Source organism: Tachysurus fulvidraco, chromosome 3 (assembly GCF_022655615.1).
Source record: "Tachysurus fulvidraco isolate hzauxx_2018 chromosome 3, HZAU_PFXX_2.0, whole genome shotgun sequence".
Lineage (NCBI taxonomy): Eukaryota > Metazoa > Chordata > Actinopteri > Siluriformes > Bagridae > Tachysurus > Tachysurus fulvidraco.
In genome coordinates, this window is record NC_062520.1 from 31,450,888 (window position 1) to 31,475,460 (window position 24,573).

Below are 24,573 nucleotides of genomic sequence, written 5' to 3' on the forward strand. Positions count from 1 at the left end.
TTGTAATTTGTGTGTGTTTGTATTTTGTGTGTGTTTGTATTTTGTGTGTGTGTTTGTGTGTGTGTTTGTGTGTGTTTGTATTTTGTGTGCATGACATTATCCATTTAGTCCTTTAGATACTGTACGTGTGTGATCTCAAAGTTAAGTGCCACTGCACACACAATAAAACCCAAGCACTGATCTGGAATCAGATGTTACAGCACTGTGAGCTAAACACATCTCAGATCTGAGGGCATGTCATGTAACCATCGTTATTTTCACTGCACCAGATTTCCAAACCAATCAGCAGCCGAACATTTAGGAACATACTGTAGCTTGTCTTGTATCCAGCAGGAACTCTCGTGTCCTCTCAGTTCCTTTCCTTTCTCTCACTCTAACTCTTCTCTTATCGTCTCTTCTCGATCGGCTCTTCGGCTCTTCTTTCATCTGAGCACATGATAGAATCGAGCAGGACTGATCTCGGATCAGTTCGTGTGCTTTCCCCGTTGGACTGACCGGAGTCTGGTCTGCTCTTCATGGCTGATCTCTCGTGAGCTCTTCTGTTATTCCTGATGAACAGATCTCATCATCAGCTGCTCTTCTCTCTTCCTACGTAGGACCGACACACTGTGTTGAGTTTAAAAAAATCTACAATCTGAACAGTTCTTGTTGAACGAACGTATAACGAAGTCGTCACACCTTCTGTTACGATTCCGTTCTGCTCAACTTTCTCGTGCGCAATATGAAAACGGCGGTGTGTGTGTGTGTGTGTGTGTGTGTGTGTGTGTGTGTGTGTGTGTGTGTGTGTCTCTGTTCAGGGACGGCGAAACGTCCTTGACAAAATTGCTGGTGTCACACAAAACCCTGCCCAAAGCAATGTGGTTAATATGGCTGCTATATATAAAGTCCAGGAAGTCTGTCGATGGCAAGTTGAAATGAGAACTGTTGATGGAAGCAATGTTCATTCCAAAACTAACCGCCGAGGTGCATTTCTATCCGCCTCAGAGCTGCTAATCAGCAAACGCAGAAAACCGAGGACACTCGGACGTAACCTTCACGCAAAGCTGCGAACATGTGATTATTGTCCAACACAAAGCGAGTGTTTCACGTTTTTCTGGAAGTGTAGAGTAACAGTGTGTTCAGCATGTGTAAACACAGCGTGTGTGTGTGCGCGAGTGTGTGTGTGTGTGTGTGTGTGTGTGTGTGTGTGTGTGTGTGTGATAGAGACAGATATTACATTAGGGCTGGGCGATAAAACGATAACGATATGTATCGCGATAGACACGTGATCGATATCAATAAAAAATGTGTCCGATAAATGTTTTATTTTACATAATAATAATACATTTTATTTAATGTTTATTTTATTTTATTTTTTTTTACGGAAAAAAAGTAATGTGTAAAAAAAATGTAATTTTTATTACCGTTCTTTTAAAGGTGGGGTCTCCGATGTTTGAGAAATGCTTCAGAAAATGAGTCGGAACGAAAAAATTAAACAAAAATCAAAACAAAGATGTAGCCAATGAGCAGAAAGGGGCGTGTCAGAACGTCGATATGGGCGGAGAGAGTGTTCAGTGCGTATGTGTAGAGAGGCAGCTACAACCGCGTTTTGCTAGTAACAGCGAGCGAGGAAATTGTAAATAGTCACAACAATGTCGTCTGCAAATTATGCAATAGCACTAAACCTGCACTAAACCCTCAGCTTTCTCTGTTTATATTTAACACTTTGCACTATTTTATTACACTTTATTAAACATTTCTTACATTTTCTGTCATTTCTCACCTTAAATGTTAAGAGATAATAGTTAAGTGTTCATTGTGACTTTAGACTCATGTTTACATTATAATTATTGGAGGTTTCCTGGTTGGTGACGTTTCTGTCTTAATAAATGAGGGGATTCTGATCAGAGGCAGGTGAAGTTTACAATAAAAAGGTTTAAATCTAATATATTTGTCTCCTGGTCCTTATTTTAAATGCGTCATAAAAAGTATCAATAATTATCGATATCGACCGATACGTAACCCTGATATCGTGATACAGTTTTCAGCCGTATCGCCCAGCCCTAATATACTGTACATACATAAAAAATAAAACTTCAAAACACTCTAGAAGTAAAAAACGTGGCTTTATCGTTTAATACCTGCACGTTTGTAAGAAGAACTGATCTGATTTCTTTCCCTTTCTTTTTGTGGCTCTAAATTTATACAACCAGTCCAAAGTTTGGACATATTTTCCGTGTAAATAGTTCATTTAATATCAGACTCAATGTCTCCAATCTGATTGGTCAGAAGGTGTTGGCTAACAACAACGTGTTACTACGTCCTATAGCGCAGGTATAAAGTAATGCACGAGTGTTGCTGTCGATGTTTCCTCCTGCTGAATGATTGTAGTCAGTGTGTTAACTCTGAAACATGAGACATACACACACACACACACACACACACACACACACACACACACACACACACGGATCCGTTCCAGATTTCACTCGATTCTCGCTTTTTTTTGTGACAAATTCCAGTGTATCGTAAATATTGACACCACTGAAATAAGGACTCTGTTATAATAACCTTTAACAGTAGTGGTGTGTGTGTGTGTGTGTGTGTGTGTGTGTGTGTGTGTGTGTGTGTGTGTGTGTGTGTGTGTGTTTTACTGACAAGGATCAGTTACAGTGTGATGAGCAGTAGACTCAACTTTATTTGTATATGTATGTGAGAGATAGAGATAGATAGATAGATAGATAGATAGATAGATAGATAGATAGATAGATAGATAGATAGATAGATAGATAGACAGATAGATAGATAGATAGATAGATAGATAGATAGATAGATAGATAGATAGATAGATAGATAGATAGATAGAGGGAGGGAGGGAGGGAGAGAGAGAGAGAGAGAGAGAGAGAGAGAGAGAGAGAGAGAGCTCTGACTGCCACAGGAAGACATAGAGCATAATCGATAGCCGATCAGTCGGGCACTGGAGGGTGGATCAGACTGCTTGTGTCTTTAGCTGGACGTGATGAGACGAGCGATTGCTCATCCTCTTGCTCTTGTCCTCTAACAGTCTCACTCTCTCCTGATCTGTAGCTCTCACTCAGGTCTGCTCAGTCTTCACTGCAGTAAAATCAGCATGTGTGTGTGTTTAGAGAGTAAAAGCGAGAGAGTGAGACAGAAACAGAGAGAGTGAGAGAGAAAGAGAGGGAGAGAGGGAGAGAGGGAGAAGGTCGGAGCTGGCGTGAACGACTCGGCTGATTATTGCTCTGCTCATAAACGTTTTACAATCCGTCCGCACCGTAAATCCGGCCGTCCTGCTTTAAATCATGCCGTCGATCCACCTCCGTCTCTTTCAACCTTGACCTCTCTCTCTCTCTCTCCTTCTCTTTCTTCCTTTCCATGCCATTGGATCGCTCGGATGCTTTAACTAGGTTACAGAGCGGTATGTGGTCCCACACACACACACACACACACACACAGACACACAGATCACACTTGTGTAACTGCGGGGGTCTTTGTGTTCTGCTCTACATCACTACGCTGGGTTGTAAATCTCACAGGCGGAAGCTGCAGGAGCGAGTATTGACCTGTGAATGACATAACCACAATGGAGACGCATGCCTCCAGAGCAGATTCTGACTAGGGATTCGCCGCTCACGTGCCTTTTAACGTTTAATGCTCCGATACTGATATATTCCCGAGCTCTGACTGTCTAAGAGTTTGTCCGGGGCAGGCGGAACGCCGTGGCTAAAGCCCTGGCTGGGTCAAGGTCGGCCCATAAGCCCACGAACTGATTCAGACAACAACAGACATCGTACTATTGTTTTTCTTAGCACTTTTCTCTTTAGTATTCTTCTTCAGATCCTTCCAGAGTAATAAAACATATCGCTATATCGATACGAGTTTACTAAGTTAACTCAGCTGAGAATGGTTAAATTACAAAGCGTAATACCTATCGCACTTACAGTACACTCAGCTCTCCCACGGCGGTCCATCTGCCTTATGGGATAGAGCTGTGTCCGTCGTTTCCATACTGCAGAATCTCCTCAGGAGCAGTAGGTCATTGGGGTAATTCTCACCTACTGTTTAATATTTACCACTAATCCAGACGTGTGTTGCTTTCGCTTACTGTAGTGTCGGGTTTGACGATAATGAAAAACCGAAGCAATGAAAATACATCAGAAACACGACGGTGCTTGGACCCCTGCAATTGAAGATTGAAATGAGACCAGGAAAAGGTTTTGTCCGGTTTGGTTAAGCCTGTCTGTGCTGCTGTTTGCCTGCCTATCCACCAGAGGGCGCAAGGTGTTGGATGTTCTAAGAGTGTGACCTCTCTCATCAGTACCAGTACCAAAATGATTTCTTGGAATATTTTCCTGCAGCCTGTTGGCAATTTCACCACATAATACTTTCACAGACATGTTTCAGTTTAGTAAAATACAATTAAAACAGAATTGTCCCAAAATTAATAACAAAAACAAAACATGTCCGTAACGAGCGGACGGGAACGGCTTGTCGACGGCGGCGATTGCGATCGAATCTATTGCAAAATAAATGTATTATTTTTATTATGCATGTTTGAATGGTTCCGAGGGGCAACTACATCAAAAAATGGTCAATTCTTTAAAAAATAACGCTTATTTAATAATTTCCTAAATTATAAATTTCTGACCCATTCTTCTGCTTTGAGTTTTTTGGTTAAAACGGATGACACAGCAGATAATCTGCGGAAGTGCCTGAAAAACATCAGCCGTCTCACTCTATGGAATCACCTGATGCCAGTGAGACTGATAGGCTGCACGCATCTAACGTCTGGACTAGAAAGAAATCATTGTGCTTCGTACCGCTCTTTGGATTTTTCTTACAATCACCGGTTTTGTCGACTGGGTCCCACTGGCGTCTGAGGGATCGCCTTGCGAACTTCACTCGAGCTAATAAAGTAACAGAACAACCTTAAAGATGGGGAGAAAAGCTTCTCCCAAGGGGAACTGGGAAGGGAAAGTGTTCTACATTAACAACTGGAACATAATACATATACACATGATGCAGTGTTTGGGATTCTCTACTGTTTGTTCTGCCTGTTTTTATGCACAAAAAAATGATTCATTCGTTCATCTTCTACCGCTTATCCGAACTTCTCGGGTCACGGGGAGCCTGTGCCTATCTCAGGTGTCATCGGGCATCGAGGCAGGATACACCCTGGACGGAGTGCCAACCCATCACAGGGCACACACACACACTCTCATTCACTCACACACACACACACTACGGACAATTTTCCAGAGATGCCAATCAACCTACCATGCATGTCTTTGGACCAAGGGAGGAAACCGGAGTACCTGGAGGAAACCCCCGAGGCACGGGGAGAACATGCAAACTCCACACACACAAGGTGGAGGCGGTAATCAAACCCCAAAGAAATGATTGTTTAATCAATTTATTTCCGAGTTCTCGCTCTAAACCTTTCAAACATTGTCTATTAAGAGTCAGATGTTATTAACTGGATAAAGTTACAGGATAGTATTCAACTTGCTGGAGTCCGGATACACGGATTTTTAGTTCACACCTGAGTTTTGCACTAATCCTTCTCTGCTTATGTAAAACTCAAACAACTTCTGAAAGTCCAGAGTCTAAGTCTGAGTTCTGCATAAGGATTTTGATGTCACTCAGTACGCGTAACCCTGAGCATCACACTGTACACCTGTAACATTTTATAAAATACTACACAGATATTAGGTTACGAAGCACATCACTGTACACGCACATGAACTACTGACTGGCTCATTTAGGCTACCAGTTAGGACGCAGACCAGAACGTGCATTTTGGGTTAGAAAATAAGAATAAAAATGAAACCCCGAGGTTGCAGTGCGGTGATGCGCAGTCACCAAAGCGCGCGCTACTCAAAGGAAGAAAAAACGCTGCAATGTTTTATGTGTTTTTTTTTTTTTTTTTTAAATAAGGGATTAAAATACTCACCCGTGCGTATTTGGATGAATAAGGGTCTTCGAAAAGCGCCCAGATTCTGGGTTGCCACACGCGCCACCAGCCCACTTTGCGCCCGTCCTCGTGCAAGCAGAGACGCCGCAGGTCCCCGTCTGCGCCTCCGGCGAGCGCGGCGTCATCGTCCGGCGGGTCCGGTTCGGGTGTCTCGAAGCTGTCGAGCGCCTCCTCAGCATCGCGGTGCTGCCGGTAGTTCATCCAGCAGCATGCCTCCACATCTGTCTCATCGATGCCCCAGAATGCGAGCTCCTCCTCGAAGAGCGGGCCGCACACGTCGCCGGGGCAGTGCAGCTTACCGGTTCGGTAGTAGTTCAGCACGAAGGCGAACACGGCTGGGTGCCGGTCGAAAAAGAACTCGTCGGCCACTGCATCGTAATCGAAGTTGCTGGACGCGTCGGGCTCGGTGAGCCATGCGAGGCGCGTGCCGGGCAGCGTGCGCAGCGTGCTGCGGTAAGTCTCGTGGCGCACGCCGCCGCAGTTGATCACGATGCGCTCGCTGTCCGCCGGGCACGGCATGTCGGCGCTCCCGCATACCTTGTTGGACGACTGGTTGCCCGCCTTTCGCCCTCGGAACGACGACACGCACACCGAGCTGAGCATAGAGAGGAGGGGGGTGGGGGTGGGAAGAAGTGAGAAAACCGGGAGGAGAGGGAGGAGTCTGCGGAGGACGAGAGACATTTACAGAAACACAGAAAGAGAGAGAAAGTAGTAAAGATGTTTAGTATAGAACGGGGAACTTCCATTCTGTCAATCAATCAATCAATCAATCTATCTATCTATCTATCTATCTATCTATCTATCTATCTATCTATCTATCTATCTATCTATCTATCTATCTATCTACAGATCTTTCAGTCTATCTATCTGTAGTCTTTCTTTTCTCTATAGCTGTCTGTATTTGTCTGATATCATTCCACCTGTCTGTACAGTATGTATACCTGTCGTTCTCTATCTCTACTTCTCTGTCTGTCTGTCTGTCTGTCGCTCATACGTCTGTCTGTACGTCTACCTCTCTGTCTGTCTGTCGCTCATACGTCTGTCTGTACGTCTACCTCTCTGCCTATACATCACTCCATCATCTCTGTCCCTTTCTCTGATCCTTTAACTGAACCTTTAGGGACAAAGTGAACACTTACAGGTCTTAGACTTAACGTGTGCTCTAAGTGTTGTTGATTTGTTTATCTATTGTCAGTGTGTTTGTATCTTTCACTTTCTTTGTGTGTGTGTGTGTGTGTGTGTGTGTGTGTGTGTGTGTGTGTGTGTGTGTGTGTGTGTGTGTGTGTAACACAGCAAGTGTTAAATGAACAGCTCCGGTGATGACTGGTGCCCAGCTGGATGGACACACACACACACACACACACACACACACACACACACACACACACACACACACACACACACACTACTGTATTAACTCATCCATTGCTTTGCATGTTTCTTATAATGCTGATATTCTAACATTATCATGGCTATAACATGACATCATCACCAGAATGATCAGATAGATAGATAGATAGATAGATAGATAGATAGATAGATAGATAGATAGATAGATAGATAGATAGATAGATAGATAGATAGATAGATAGATAGATAGATAGATAGATAGATTCATTTCTTTTATAGGACAGCAAATTACAAAGTTACCACTTTACCATGTCACAGTTTTTCCCTATCAGCTTTTTAATGTCACATGCTTTTGTTTTGTCTGGTCTGGACTCCGCCCCTTATCCTGTGATTCGTGTGTGTACCCTATTATACCTGTTTCCCATTTCCCCGCCCCCGTTCATATTTCTACACGTTTTCTAGCTGTATGTGCGTCCTGGTTTTAAACGCTGGATGCTTTTACAGAAAACCATCCCACAGCTTCTGACCAATCAGAATCGAGCATTGAACAGCACCGCGGTAGGCGACGTGAAAATCCGCACTGTAGAGTACTGTAGGTAGTAAGTGTTGTACAGAATTACAATGACATTTAGTAAAGTGGAGAGAGAGAGAGAGGGAGAGGGAGAGAGAGAGGGAGAGAGAGAGAGAGAGAGAGAGAGAGAGAGAGAGAGAGAGAGAGAGAGAGAGAGAGAGAGAGAGAGAGAGAGAGAGAAAGAAAGAGGTGGAGAAAGAAAAGTGAAGCATGTGGGATAAGGATCCTGACTGCTGAACCTGTGAGAGAGTGTGTGTGTGTGTGTGTGTGTGTGAGAGAGAGAGAGAGAGAGAGAGAGAGAGAGAGAGAGAGAGAGAGAGAGAGAGAGAGATGTGTTCAGTAGTATAGCGTTCCAGCGTTAACGTCACTCGCAGGAGGTGGTGTGGGTTGGGGGGGGGTTTCTGCTGCAGTAAAAGCTGGAGTTGCTTTCTCATTTTGTCTCTCTCTCTCTCTCTCTCTCTCTCTCTCTCTCTCTCTCTCTTGGCTACTGCAGTGCCGTCTGCGTTACCTCTGTGCTTCCTGTTTGCCCAAATGCAAACTAATATATTAACTTCAATCTCTCTCTCTCTCTCTCTCTCTCTCTCTCTCTCTCTCTCTCTCTCTCTCTCTCTCTCTCTCTCTCTCTCTCTCTCTCTCTCTCTCTCTCTCTCACTCTTTCTCTCTCTCTCACAGGTTCAGCAGTCAGGATCCTTATCCCACATGCTTCACTTTTCTTTCTCCACCTCTCTCTCTCTCTCTCTCTCTCTCTCTCTCTCTCTCTCTCTGTCATGCATCCATTTACTCATGTCCACCTCAACTCTCCTCTTCCTCACTTATCCTCCTGTCCTCATCTCCTCCTATTCTAGTCGGCTTCCATTCCGTCCTCCCAGACATCCTTCCACCACTGGGTCCTCGCCAAAAGTTTGAAAACTTGAGTGACGGATGGAGACGGGCCAAAAACACGAGGTAGGACGCTTCTGATATAAAGTCTAAGTTGTGTTTGCGGTCACTAGCAATAATAATAAACCCCTTCCTGGTTTACAAGATAAACATAAATGGCCACTGTTTCAGTGTCCACATCAGATTATTAGCTGTTAACCAATCAGAATATTCTGAACTTGTGTCCAAACCCGACGGACGTAAGGTTCTTATGAACAATGCACAAGTAAAGAAAGGTGGGGTTGATTTCTTTGGTTGGGGAACGTGAACATTAATGATTGAGAAGGTGCATGTCACAAAAAAGGCTGTATATATACACGTGTGTGTGTGTGTGTGTGTGTGTGTGTGTGTGTGTGTGTGTGTGTGTGTGTGTGTGTGTGTGTACACTTTTAGCAGAGAAACTAAAGGTCCGATGAAAGTACGAATTACACCAAAGGACATCTAGGAGTTAAAAGCTAGGGGGGGGGCACGGTGGCTTAGTGGTTAGAACGTTCGCCTCACACCTCCAGGGTTGGGGGTTCGATTCCCACCTCCTCCTTGTGTGTGTGGAGTTTGCATGTTCTCCCCCCTAGCCTCAAGGGTTTCCTCCGGGTACTCCGGTTTCCTCCCCCTGTCCAAAGACATGCATGGTAGGTTGATTGGCATCTCTGGAAAATTGTCCGTAGTGTATGTGTGTGTGTGTGTGAGTGAGTGTGTGTGTGTGTGCCCTGTGATGGGTTGGCACTCCGTCCAGGGTGTATCCTGCCTCGATGCCCGATGACGCCTGAGATAGGCACAGGCTCCCCGTGACCCGAGGTAGTTAGGATAAGTGGTAGAAGATGAATGAGTGATAACTTTCTAAATAGTTCTAGAATATATATGTACAGTATATACGGCAACCATTTCTACCCCTTTATTGCACTAGTTTGCATAGTTTCCTTAGACCCCAAAGTTTTACGGTCTGCACATCGTACACTAAGGCCACGTTCACACCGCGAGTCTTAACGCTCGATTCGGATATTTTGCTCAGATCAGATTTTTTTGTTTGGCTGTTCACATTACCTTTTAAAATGTGGCCTATATCAGATACCAGTGTGAACCGTTTGCCGTTCCGAACTGACCCGCGTGCGCAAACGAACAATAACGACAACGTCACACGCAGCATGACGTCACACGCAGCACGCCGTCGCGCTAAAGTTGGCGAGGTTATGGAGGAAGTAAGAAAATTTACGGATGTCGAGGGCGACTTTTGATCCATTTTGTAAGCGTAGTCATGTTTGTGTGCGAACTCGCCGGCGCATAATCAAATCCGCCTCGTCTGTTCACGCCGCGGCCACATTGGGAAAAAATCCGATTTGGGTCTGATTTGAGTGTTCACACTACTCCTGAAGAAGTCTGACCTGGTCACTTCACCCCAAAAAAATCAGATTTGGGTCACTTTTACCTGCAGTGTGAACGGGGCTTAAGAGTGCGTGATGTCAAGGTTAACCGAAGCAGAAACGGAGGGACCTACAGAGTGCTGCAGGGATAAAGTGTGTTTGTGGGCCAACCTAGAACCGGAAATGCAAAAATGCGAACTCATTTCCTGATGTTTAGGACTCGTTCATTCCTTCAGCAACTCTATAGGACCCGGTGGAGCAGAGCAAAGCCCCATATTTACATCAACTGCTCAACAAACGCTTACATTGAAATATTAATGACGGCTTTTGAAGGATTTTAAAAAGTTGCTATTTGACCAATACAAGTTGCTGTTTAGGGGGCACGGTGGCTTAGCGGTTAGCACGTGTGCCTCACACCTCCAGGGTCGGGGATTCGATTCCCGCCTCCACATTGTGTGTGTGGAGTTTGCATGTTCTCCCCGTGTCTCGGGGGTTTCCTCCGGGTACTCCAGTTTCCTCCCCGGTCCAAAGACATGCATGGTAGGTTGATTGGCATCTCTGGAAAATTGTCCGTAGTGTGTGAGTGTGTGAGTGAATGAGAGTGTGTGTGTGTGCCCTGTGATGGGTTGGCACTCCGTCCAGGGTGTATCCTGCCTCGATGCCCAATGACGCCTGAGATAGGCACAGGCTCCCCGTGACCCGAGTAGTTCGGATAAGCGGTAGAAGATGAATGAATGAATGAATGAATGAAAGTTGATGTTCTATTGATCTACTTGCCTTTTCAGGTCTAGAGGCAGTGTGGGGGTATTAATCACATCGCCCCCTTATGCTTGGAACAGGTGATGTCATGTGGCTAGTGGCTAATGTGTCATGTGGCTAGTTGTAGCTTAAAACTGTGGCTAATTTTACAATACACAAAATGCCAACAAGATATTCTTTTATATTCTTTCAAATATACTGGAAGGGAATCAAAGTGTATGCGTAAACGGTTTGTGTGTGTGTGTGTGTGTGTGTGTGTGTGTGTGTGTGTGTGTGTGTGTGTGTGTGTGTGTGTTTCTCTCGGAAAGACGGAGAAGAACGTGTTCAGACATCAGAAATGTGTGTGTACCACAGTGACCTCTCCGATACTAGGTGTGTGTGTGTGTGTGTGTGTGTGTGTGTGTGTGTGTGTGTGTGTGTGTGTGTGTGTGTGTGTGTGTGTGTGTGGCAGAAGAGGAGGTTGTGAGCATAAGTACAAGAAGAACGGAAAGGGAAGCAAGGAAAGGAGAGTGTGTAGATGAGAGAATGAACAGAGAGATGGAGAGGGGAGTTTAATTACTGAACATTTACAGCACAGATGACATTCACTGTGTCCTCTAATACTGCACTACTAGTGTGTGTGTGTGTGTGTGTGTGTGTGTGTGTGTGTGTGTGTGTGTGTGTGTGTGTGTGTGTGTGTGTAGAGGAAAACACTAGTTATCAGTGAAGAGCAAGAAAAGAGAGAGAGAGAGAGAGAGAGAGAGAGAGAGAGAGAGAGAGAGAGAGATGGGCTGAATATACATTAGGAAATGCTGCAGATTGTGGGGGGAGGGATAGGGGGAAAAGAAAGAGAGGGAATAGTGAGAAACAGAGAGAGAGAGAGAGAGAGAGAGAGAGAGAGAGAGAGAGAGAGAGAGAGTGAATGATGTCAAACATACACAGCCTCTTTAGTAAAAGTAAAAAGAGAGATGGGGGATTAAAGGGGAGCAGGATGCAGAGAGGAGAGGAAAAGGGAGAATAGCGCAGAAAGATGACGTGAGAGGAGGAGGAGGAGGAGGAGATGAAGGAGGGAGGAGGACCAGAGAGGGAGAGCAGAGGCAAGAATTTACATGTACAGTGTGAAAGATGTGAAGATCAAATAGAAAAAGGGGGGGGGGGGAGAAAGAAAGAAAGGAATAGTGTAAATAAGGGGCGCGATCACACCAAGAGTGAGAGAAATGGAAGAAGGGAGAGAGATATGTGTGTGTGGCAGGTGTGTGTGTGTGTGTGTGTGTGTGTGTGTGTGTGTGTGTGTGTGTGTGTGTGTGTGTGTGTGTGTGTGTGTGTGTGTGAGAGAGAGAGAGAGAGAGAGAGCATGGAGGTATAGTGAGAGTGATGTAAAAGAAAAGAGAAAGACAGAATTGAAGAAAGAGATAAAGAAAAAGAGAGATGGATGGATGGATGGATGGATGGACAGAGTCAGAAAACAAAAGCGTGAGAATGGAAACCAGGCAAGAAAGAAAGAGGGAGATGAAGGTGTGAGGATGAAGAGATTGAGTGGGAATACAGAGAAGAAGAAAGGGCAGCGGAACGGAGAGAAGGGCAGAGGGAGGACGACAACGAAAGAAAGCAACAGAGCAAAACAGGGAAAGAGGTAAAATCTGAGCGATAGAAAGCAGATGTTGAAGGATGCTGGGAGATTTTTTTTTTTGGCCTGCAGCAGTGTGTTGCACCGCCGTGCTGTAGAGAACGCCTCAGGCTCACGCACACACACACACACACACACACACACACACACACACACACACACACACACACACACACACACACTGCATCTCCCTCCCCCTGCACTTGTCCTCTACCTTCCTCTGTGTTCCGTCCTCCAGAGGCGCCACCTGCAGGACGAAGGCGGTGCTGCAGCCATACAGAATACTGCAGTCCCCTCCCACTTCCATGCAGTGGCAACACTAACACCGAAACCCCCCCCCCCCCCTCCTCTTCACACCACCACCACCACCACCACCACCACTATACATACCACACTCTCATACATCCCCTTCATGATGCTCCATGATCATCTCACCACGAGCTCCAAATTCATCCTCTCCGTATCCGTCCCTCTCGCCGTCGACGCTCAGCGCGAAAATAAAACAAACGACAAACTAGAATAGTCCGTAGCGTCTGATCGAATAGATCGTGAAACGGAAAGACTACAGAAGAATAGAACAGAATACACAGCGGAAGAGAATAGAAAGAAATTAGAATAGAATGCTTGCGAGTGGCCCAAGAGATAAGATCACTAGTAAATGAACAAATGTAAACGAAATAGAAAGGAGTAGAAGGTTAGAGAAGGAAATGACAACAGACGAAGGTAAAGCTAGAGGAAAGAGATAAGAGCTGGAATAGAAACAAATAGAACAGAATATAGAATTAAGTTAGCACTAATGCTAATGCTACACTAGAACAGACCAGTTGGACTATAAAAAACAGAGAAGAATAGAATTGACCTCGGTAGAAATTGAGTCGAACAGCCGGACACGAGGAAATAAGAAAGGGAGAGAAAAAAAAACAATAGAACAAAGTAGAACAGAACTGTTGGGGATATAAAATATAATGAGATATAAAATAAAAGGTAACGACCTAAATTAGCATGACGCAGTGTTTAGTTAGCGCTGGTGTTAAACTGCTGTATCATGTGGAAAAACATCACAGTCACATCTGAGAAAAACCCTTCAGTATGATGTCACTCGTCTGTGGTAGGAAGGGACCGAGCTAGGAGGTGTGTGTGTGTGTGTGTGTGTGTTACCTTTTTTTTTTTTTAGCATTACACTGAAATCATGTCAGTTTATATTTTCTACACCTTGTGCAATCTTATTGCTTGCTTTCGCTGTAAAACTGACAGCAGCAAGTCCCGCCTCTTACTTTCTTGCCCTGTTGTTTGATTGGTTAGTGGATGTTTTTCGGCCCGACTCTGGTTTATAACGATACGATGCGAAACATAGACATCATCGCGACCGCCCACACTGCACAGAATCGAACCCTGTCTGGATCACAAATTCATTCATTCACTCATTTCCTACCGCATATCCGAACTTCTCGAACCAATTTTCCAGAGATGCCAATCAACCTACCATGCATGACTTTGGACCGGGGGAGGAAACCGGAGTACCCAGAGGAAACCCCCGAGGCACGGGGAGAACATGCAAACTCCACACACACAAGGCGGAGGCGGGAATCGAACCCCCAACCCTGGAGGTCTGAGGTGAACGTGCTAACCACTAAGCCACCGTGTCCAAGGATCACAAATTAAGATAAATAAAATAAAAAAAAAGAAAATTCATATTCATATCAAAATTTTGGGTTGCCAGTTTTTGGTCATATGTTTCCCTACATGCTATAACTTAGTTTTTAATTAGCTTAAAAGCACAATGTGAATTTATTGGATATTTATGGAAGGAGTCTCCGGTGCCAGATCCGGAGACTCGTCTTGGGGCTGCAACATACTCAAGATAACCAAACGTTCCTCACAGGAACATGGCAGATGTCAAAAGAACATAGGGTTCTGAAGGCACTACTTATGTGCGTGTTGACATTTTTTGCGACAAAAATAGAAGGAAAGATTGATCACGTGCAACTTTCTCTGCTGGGGGGTGGGGGGACGGACGGACGGACAGACGGACACAACTTTGGGTTTCAAACTATTAATAAAACCCAGAAGGATCCAGGACGGCTGTAGTGTTTTGAAGGACAGGAACGTTATTACAGCTCGGATGATGAAAGGAGCGCGACGAGGAACGTTTCATTACTTATCTGTCAACCTTAGATTTCAGATTGATGAACAAAAGAATGTTGAGGACATTAAACTTACATACCAATACGTTTTGGAAGGTTTTTTTTTTCATTCTGCCACGAGAGCACAAGACTTTGGGGCTGATGTCCTGGTGCAAAGGACTAATTTATTCCAGTGGTGTTCAGTGAGATTGAGGTAAAGAAAGATTCTACAGTACACAGGCCACTGGAAGTCTTCCACTCCAACCTTGGCAAAGCAGGTGTTCATGGACTACACTTTGTGCACAGGGGCGCTGTCATGCTGGGACAGGTTTGGACTGGAACTCATAATAGTACAGCATACAAGGACACTGCAGACCATCAGGTGTGTTTATACTACAGGGCTGTTAAATTCGACCCATTTGACTGGCCAGAGTAGCAAGGCAGCACACAGAGGCTCGTATTGTGGACGCGCCACAAGCCAAAGGAAGGAGTCTCCAGTGACAGAGCTTTGTTACACTCAGAAGCTTCGTGTTTTCTAGCTGAAATGATTTGTCTTATTATTGAGCATGCTAGTAATTCACTCATTCATCTTCTACCGCTTATCTGAACTTCTCGGGTCACGGGGAGCCTGTGCCTATCTCAGGCGTCATCGGGCATCGAGGCAGGATACACCCTGGACGGAGTGCCAACCCATCACAGGGCACACACACACTCTCATTCACTCACACACTCACACACTACTGACAATTTTCCAGAGATGCCAATCAACCTACCATGCATGTCTTTGGACTGGGGGAGGAAACCGGAGTACCCGGAGGAAACCCCCGAGGCACGGGGAGAACATGCAAACTCCACACACACAAGGTGGAGGCGGGAATCGAACCCCCAACCCTGCAGGTGTGAGGTGAACGTGCTAACCACTAAGACACCGTGCCCAAGTGATAATAAAAGCTAACTTGTTTTGGGGTTGTTTACATGTCAGTTATATCATTACGAGATAATTAATAATTAATCTCTTTTCTTGCAGCCCAACCGGGATCCGAGATGCCAAATTCTACCGAATCTAGTAAGATGCTCTTTAATATTCTTACTAATTATTATTTATTTTACAAGCACCAGCTTCTCAAAAGCATCATTGGAAATAACTGCCTTCCCAGAAGACTCAGAAGTGCCTTGTGATGGAAGGCAAATACGGCAGACCTTCTGGTAAGGGCTGCGGGCAACTGGTAAGAATTAATATCGGTTTTTTTGCTCAGGTCTGAAGAAATGTTGCTCAAACTCGATATGGAACAAGTAAAAATGGTAATTCTTTTAAAACTGTCGAAGGATCTTGACTCTATTAAAGAAGGACGTTCCCAGAGGACCAGCAGAAGTTAGCAGACTGTCAGTGCACAAGAGGATTCTGTGGAAAGGTAATCCACGGAAGGCTGAGGGTCAAGTGGCAACACAATCTACTGTGGAAACATCTACATCTACAACATCTACCCAACACCACACCACCATCCATCCAATGTACAACAGTAGAACTGACTGAATGAAAAAGACAAATTAAAGGCAACCCTTTGGGGAAAGAGTCCGAAGTGAGACGTCGCCGTCCTGAAGACTTTGCCATGGCGACATCACATCATATCAACAATTATACATTTAGTCTAGTCGACATTTTTTGCTCTGAGATATACTTAGACAGTGTAAATTATTATTATTTTCCCTGTTTCTTTTATGTATTCTTTAACCGCTTATCCGAACTTCTCGGGTCACGGGGAGCCTGTGCCTATCTCAGGCGTCATCGGGCATCGAGGCAGGATACACCCTGGACGGAGTGCCAACCCATCACAGGGCACACACACACTCTCATTCACTCACACACTCACACACTACGGACAATTTTCCAGAAATGCCAATCAACCTAACATGCATGTCTTTGGACCAGGGGAGGAAACCGGAGTACCCGGAGGAAACCCCCGAGGCACGGGGAGAACATGCAAACTACGCACACACAAGGTTCAGGTGGGAATCGAACCCCCGACCCTGGAGGTGTGAGGCGAACGTGCTAACCACTAAGCCACCGTGCCCCCCCCCCAATATAAATAACAATACAAATAAAATGCCTGGTCTGAGGAGCTACATGTAGAACACGTTCATAACAGTGTTACGACTTCATTAGGCCTTCAGACAGAATTCAAAGTTACTTCAATTGTGGAGAAACATGAGGCAGCGTAAATGTGGTCTCTGAGTAGCAAATCATCGATGTTGATAAAAGCGGAAATAGTATAATATTACAGTGCCTGTTTATTTATTTATCTATTTATCTATTTTTATAAGCACTATATATTGCTAGATTGATATTAAACATTACATAAACACTCTCCGTCGAATACTTAATCCTATTTGGGCAAAAGGTGTTAATATGTTCTCTATAAGATCCGTTTTTATTGTGCTGTTATTCGTCTATTTGTGGAAGATGCCTCCAATGTCACTGCTTTGCTGTGGTGAAGATTAAGTCTTTGAAGGACCTCAAGGTTATACTTGGATGTTTCTTCTTCACAAGTCTTCACAAATCTCTACCAACTTTGCTAACGTTTATGGTGATATATTTCCTATAAACATGCCGACTCTCAATAGTTTACACACTTGTACAGTAGCTCCAAGTTCAGTCCATGGTAGCAACCATTCATGTGTTCATCTTAAGGGTTGGTCAGGGTTTCAGTGAATGCAGAACCTACACAGGAACATGGGGATTGATACGGGAATACACCCGTGATGGAATGCCAGTCGACTGGAGGACACCGCACACCCTGACATTCACACCTAGGCAATCCAGCATTTAGCTAATCCACCTTCTGGCATGTTTTGGAGGAGTTAGGAGGAAATTAGGAGATCCTGGACCAAACCCACACATAAACCATGCAAAACTCAGCACAGCCAGTAACCTGAGTTAAATATCGAACCCGGTCCCTGGAGCTGTGAGGCGGCAAGCGAGCTACCGAGGTAACATCCAGCTGCTCGTATTTCAGCTTGTCACACAGATTGTTCACTGTCAGGTGTATTGTGTATCGAACTCAAGACACGACTTGACCTTCTCTGATTGTTCTTCTGAAGTTTGGCAGGAGAAGTTTTGTTCTCCGGTTCTGCAAACGTATAAAATAGACACACTTTGATGCACTAGGAGCACTTTTGTTTCAGGCAAACTTTAACAGGACATTTCATTCATTCATTCATCTTCTACCGCTTATCCGAACTTCTCGGGTCACGGGGAGCCTGTGCCTATCTCAGGCGTCATCGGGCATCGAGGCAGGATACACCCTGGACGGAGTGCCAACCCATCACAGGGCACACACACACTCTCATTCACTCACACACTCACACTACGGACAATTTCCCAGAGATGCCAATCAACCTACCATGCATGTCTTTGGACCGGGGGAGGAAACCGGAGTACCCGGAGGAAACCCCCGAGGCACGGGGAGAACATGCAAACTCCACACACACAAGGCGGAGGTGGGAATCGAACCCCCAACCCTGGAGGTGTGAGGCGAACGTGCTAACCACTAAGCCACCGTGCCCTGCCCCCACAGAACACTTATTATTTATTTCTTTTTTTAATATTTCCCTGTGAATATGTGCATGTTTTAGCTAGTTCGTTTTGCTTGAAGCAGCTAGCTACATTCGTTACCTTGTATGAAGTCAGCATGAACTTTAACTCGTTTTGTTCGGAGATATTTTACATTTTTCTCGGTTGTGCGCGGCTGACTTTTACGTTCAAGATATTTTAACAGATTACTAGTACTGTAAGACAGCGTGCTTTGTTTTGATTGCCATTAATAATAACGAGCTTTGTCCAGATCGGTATTATCTGCATGTTAGCATGACAACATTGTTAGCATGACAACATGCATGAATCTTACGTCACAAATCCAATTTTTTTGTATTTTGGTGTCGGATTGTATACCGACGACTTTCTACTTCTGAGCGACGCCAGGACGAGCAGACGAGACGCTGAAGTTGAACCGCTCTGAGGACGGTGTCGAGCTTTTAAATTATTCACACGTTTCTGTTCATCCGATCTTAATAGAAGGCTGAGAACTCACTGAACTATCCTCCAGACTGCCCTGTTTTCCTTTTATTTTATCATCATTGCTTACATACAAATGACCATCTTGCCTTTCCACACATCACTGACACTATATCACTGGATTTAAATATGTTTAATTCAGTCTCAATCCTCTATATCCTGGTTCAATAGTCTCCCGTTCCTCCCCTCCATCTTCCCCGGCTTACTCATCTCTCAGCTAGTCAGAAATGGCACTAGTGAGATAGTATATATATATAAATAAATATATATAAATATAAATATATATATATATCAAACCAAAGGGGGCAAATGAACCACCAGGACACTAACCTTTATATTTCGGAAAGAATTTCAGTCATGTTCCCTGGGTTTTGTGTTTTACCAACATGCGACATGACATGAAGCCAAGTACCCTAATTTGGTGCAGTGCTGGTTCACCTGAAGCGCACGAGATACAAGATGAGATACTTGTTGAATGCTTAATGTTGAGCCCTAAAGATGTCCCACAGGTCTGAGAAAATTCATTTTGTGTTTGTTAAACAGTTAAAAGGTACGTGGAAGCAAAAAGACACACACACACACACACACACACACACACACACACACACACACACACACACACACACACACACACTACGAACAGTCACGGTGTAAATACTCACTGGGTTCGGGTTCGGTTTACCGGCGAAACCCGGAAATTTAAGCCAAGCGTCGTGATTTTTTTTTCTTTCTTTCTTTCTTTTCTTTTCAATGGAAAAATATCGTCCGATATTTAATCCGAGGTTGTGTATGAATGCGGTCTGATTTTCGATACCATAGGATCGATGAACCCATGGGGATGATGATGAAGATGAAGAGATGTAGAGATGGATTTTTTTTTCTCGACACTGATGATGCTAATCGCTGACACCTATAATAATAATAATAATACTAATAATAATAATACTAATAATAATAATGATAATAAAAATACTGGCAGGTTTTAATCCTTTAGATCCATATCTATATATCTGAGGCTTCCTCACACTCCTTATTGCGATGCGACTAAAATCCCTGCTTTACAAAAAATAAAAAAAAATCCACCTCTAATGTCTCGGTGAAGATGTGGAGAGGCAGACAGACGCCACACACACACACACACACACACACACTCACACACACACACACACACACACACACACACACACACACACACACACACACACTCTCTCTCTCTCTCTCTCTCTCTCTTTCTCTCAAACACACACACGCACCCGATCGCGCACACACTCGCACATAGACACACGCGCGCACGGTCTGGTCGGTCCCTCTGTCTGCTCTGACTGAAACGGTGCTTTGACACCCCCCCCCTCCCCCCGGACACCCCCACCACCAAACACACACACACACACACACACGACTCTCTCTCTCTCTCTCTCTCTCTCTCTCTCTCTCTCTCTCTCTCTCTCTCTCTCTCTCTCTCTCTGTCTCTTTTTTCTATTTTTCTCTCTTTCTATCTCTTTCTCTTTCTCTCTCTCTCTTTCTCTCTCTGTCTCTCTCTTTTTTCTCTCTGTGTCTCTCTTTCTCCCTCTCTCTCTGTCTCTGGGTCTCTCTCTCTCTCTCTCTCTCTCTCTCTCTCTCTCTCTCTCTCTCTCTCTCTCTCTGTCTCTTTTTTCTCTCTGTGTCTCTCTTTCTCCCTCTCTCTCTGTCTCTGTGTCTCTCTCTCTCTCTCTCTCTCTCTCTCTCTCTCTCTCTCTCTCTCTCTCTCTCTCTCTCTGATGTCAAGCAAGATGCCACAAATTCCTTAAATGATGCCCTAAAATGAGCAAAAATTATTCTTCCAAGACTAAAAGGCTAAAACGGTAAGTGCTAAAACAGTTGTTCCAGATTTTCTGCCTCTGAAATTTTATTTTTCAGCCATTGGATTACTGATCAGAAGGTCATGAGTTCAAATCCCAGGTCTATCAAGCTGCCACTGATGGGCCCCTGAGCAAGGCCCTTAACCCTCAATTGAAATAAAATCTACAGGTAAGTCACTCTGAATAAGCGAGTCTGCTAAATGCCAGAAATGAAATGAACGAATGAACAACAATAACTAATAATTCATTTCAGTTGAATGTTCAGGGTTCAGTTTTACTTGAAAAAGTCTAGACTTGGGTTGGTTTGGTTTGGTTGGGTTTTGGGAGACTAGCTAAACCAACCATAGCTTGCTAAAGTCAGGAGCCAATGGCTAGCACGAGTGTGCTAACAACATTGGCCTGGACCCTGGACCAAGTGCCACTGTGTGTAAATGACCACAGGCTAGCTTTAGGTATAGATTCCTGTACATTCAAATGTTCCAAAAGATTTTGACGGTATGGCTAATCATATAAGGTTAAAACGTCGTCGAATCTGTTTAGCCATGTATTGAACGTTGAATGTGACACCTGAGTAGGTTTGAACATATTACACAAGAAGAGCATCTACAGAATAAAGAATTCAAATTCTACTAATTTAATTTAACCTACGATTCGTTTCAGAAATCCAAAATTCCTGAGAGGAAAAAAAACTCAGAGCACTTAATACTGGAATGAACTGTTATGACGTTAAATGAATAATTACTTTATTAATTATAATCAAAAGCGTAGGTGGTAATTAAGCCGTGTGTCTTTAGGGACCATGTGGTACAGTAGAAGGTGAATCAATAACGAAGCAGGATGAATCGGGCTATTATATTCCGTAAAATTTGTAGCGTTAGCAAAACATTCAGTGAGTTAAAATCTTGGGCAAATTTAGTGCTAATGGAGTTCCTTAAAAACCAGCTAGAATTCTGCAGCATAATGTTGGTGCTCACGCTCCTTAAATTCAATTCAATTTATACAACTGAGGTTCAAGGGCCTTGCACAGGGGCCCAACAGTGGCAGCTTGGTGGAGCTGGGATTTGAACTCATGACCTTCCGATCAGTAGTCCAACACCTTAACCACTATTCTAACACACAGAGACAACAACATTTTCTTTAATACAGACAAATCCAATTTTCAAGACTTTGTTTTTTTTTTGTTGTAATTTTCTAGAAAAATATTTTCCTAATTCAACTGTAAATGATTTGTTTTAAATCTCTTGGTTTTACACTACAAAAGATTAAAAATCCAATGTGCATTTCCAATCCAGGAGCGTACAGACCCTGAAAATCAGAAAAAACTGCTACAAAACTCTGCTGCCACCAGGTGGAGAAAATCCTGAACTACAACTCGTATGTAATAAAATATTACAAGAATAGATTTTGTATTTTTGGGGGGTTTTTTTTCTATGTCCAAAGTATACATGCAAAGTATAGAAATGTCATTAGACTAAATACGCTATGTCTAGTTTAATGAGTCTAAAATGGAATTCTAATCTCACAATTCTATATAGTCCTCCTCCTCCTCCTCCTCCCACCCCCCAACACCCCAAACAGCACCATTCATTCATAAAAGCCAATAGAGGGATTAGTGGATTCTGTCGAAGAGCAGCATGAAATAAATATTCATAACTAGGGACATGTTTTCCCAAGACACCCCAATCCCTCCTCCAGACTCCCCAGTGTGACGCAAATCAGCATCAGTGACAGAGGATGAAGTTTTCACTCGGCAGTTAATCACATTAGGAGACAAGCACGCAGGAAGCGCAGCACGCCCACGTAACAGAGAACGTTATTATACCACAGTGCTGTTTAATGCTTGAGTCTGATTAAAAGCTGTTGATAAATTTTCTTTTTTATAGCAGCTCTGGCAATAATCCTGGTCTTCTGGTCAAATCCTCTAGAGATAATAACAAACCGGATAAACTGTAAATATGGTGAAGGATTCGATCAAGAAACATGAATTCAACATTTATGGAAGGAGTCTCCAGTCTCAGTAGGTTTTCCACCACAAGAAAGTCCTCTTTGTGGTTTACAGTTTACAGAGATTGACCTTTCATAGCAGCTATAATGTAAACGATAACCAATTTGTCTCATAATAGCTCCATAACATTCAATGAATATTATAAATAGATTATAGTTTGTTTATTAATACACAAAAAATGGAATCGTTGCATCTTCTAATAATGGTTTGCTTGCCAATGGGGTTAGAACATCGATCACACAACTATCTTAGCACCATCAAAATGTGTCTGCTCTAACTTTGCCACCTGAAAACATCGTTGCAATGTAGTACGAACATGTTTATTCCCTACCAATGAAACGTTTTATTTATTCATTCATTCATCTTCTACCGCTTATCCGAACTTCTCGGGTCACGGGGAGCCTGTGCCTATCTCAGGCGTCATAGGGCATCGAGGCAGGATACACCCTGGACGGAGTGCCAACCCATCACAGGGCACACACACTCTCATTCACTCACACACACACACACACTCTCATTCACTCACACACTCACACACTACGGACAATTTTCCAGAAATGCCAATCAACCTAACATGCATGTCTTTGGACCAGGGGAGGAAACCGGAGTACCCGGAGGAAACCCCCGAGGCACGGGGAGAACATGCAAACTCCACACACACAAGGCGGAGGTGGGAATCGAACCCCCAACCCTGGAGGTGTGAGGCGAACGTGTTAACCACTAAGACACCATGCCCCCCAGATCACAAAAATAACAATATAAATAACAATAAATAAAAAAACTGTCTTTATACACAAGGATCATACAGCAACCCATGATTCCATGAGGTAAGTAACTCACTTCCTGATGTCACTGCATATGTAACGCAGTTGTAGTGGAGCAGATGGTAAACAAATGGATGAACAGATTTGAACAGAACTGTCGATGGCATACTGTGTGTAGCCAAGTCATTGGTGACGTAGATGACATGGAGCAGATCTTAATTAACAGCTTGATGTTTGTGGGAGTTCGTTTTTTTTTGCCAAGGTTTGGGACACTAACTACAGAGTAGATTGTGATGAAGCTTGAGCTCTGTTTTTGGAGCAGCCGAGAATTTTCAGTCTGAAATTTTCATTCAAAACATGAATTCATATAAAGTGGGATTTATTCAAACCAAATCTGGTAGAAAATTGGGCTTGTATTTCCACCTGCTTACTGTTCGTTTTGTACACATGTAATGGCAGAAGTGTATTTTATTCGACACAAAAACTGAATGTTGTCAGAAGTTGTATAATTAGCCTCAAAAACCAACCAACCAACAAGGACAAGCAACCAATTTGTCTGAAAATACGGGCATTGTGGTGAAATTTACAGCATATATTGAAGTCATACACATTGATTCATCTTCTACCGCTTATCTGAACTTCTCGGGTCACGGGGATCCTGTGCCTATCTCAGGTGTCATCGGGCATCAAGGCAGGATACACCCTGGACGGAGTGCCAACCCATCACAGGGCACACACACACTCTCATTCACTCACACACACACACACTACGGACAATTTCCCAGAGATGCCAATCAACCTACCATGCATGTCTTTGGACCGGGGGAGGAAACCGGAGTACACGGAGGAAACCCCCGAGACACGGGGAGAACATGCAAACTCCACACACACAAGGTGGAGGTGGGTATCGAACCCCCGACCCTGAAGGTATGAGGCGAACGTCCTAACCACTAAGCCACCGTGACCTCAGCATGAAGTATTTATATGTCAAGAAGAAAAATCCAAAACACAACAATGAGATCCAGGAAATTCAAATTATATTAATTTTTAGCTTTTATAGACATTTCATGGGGAAGTCGTGGCCTAATGTTTAGAGTCTGACTCCTAACCTGAAGGTTGTGGGTTCGAGTCTCGGGCCAGCAATATCACAACTGAGGTGCCCTTGAGCAAGGCACCGAACCCCCACAACTGCTCCCCGGGCGCCGCAGCATAAATGGCTGCCCACTGCTCCGGGTGTG

The 24,573-nt window shown here is 44.0% G+C and overlaps 1 protein-coding gene across 4 annotated transcripts in view; it reads right to left on the minus strand.

Moving 5' to 3' along the window:
* kcnc3b (potassium voltage-gated channel, Shaw-related subfamily, member 3b) overlaps positions 1-19,967 on the minus strand; it is a 59,417-nt gene extending 39,450 nt beyond the window's left edge. For all 4 annotated transcript variants that reach the window (XM_047811700.1, XM_027161025.2, XM_027161023.2 and 1 more), the window contains exons 1-2: positions 19,391-19,967; positions 5,951-6,632 (exon numbers count right to left, since the gene is read on the minus strand). In XM_047811700.1, coding sequence (XP_047667656.1) covers positions 5,951-6,574 — 624 coding nt within the window. In that variant the 5' untranslated portion in view covers positions 6,575-6,632; positions 19,391-19,967. The remainder of the gene's footprint in view (positions 1-5,950; positions 6,633-19,390) is intronic.
* Positions 19,968-24,573: the final 4,606 nt, after the last annotated feature.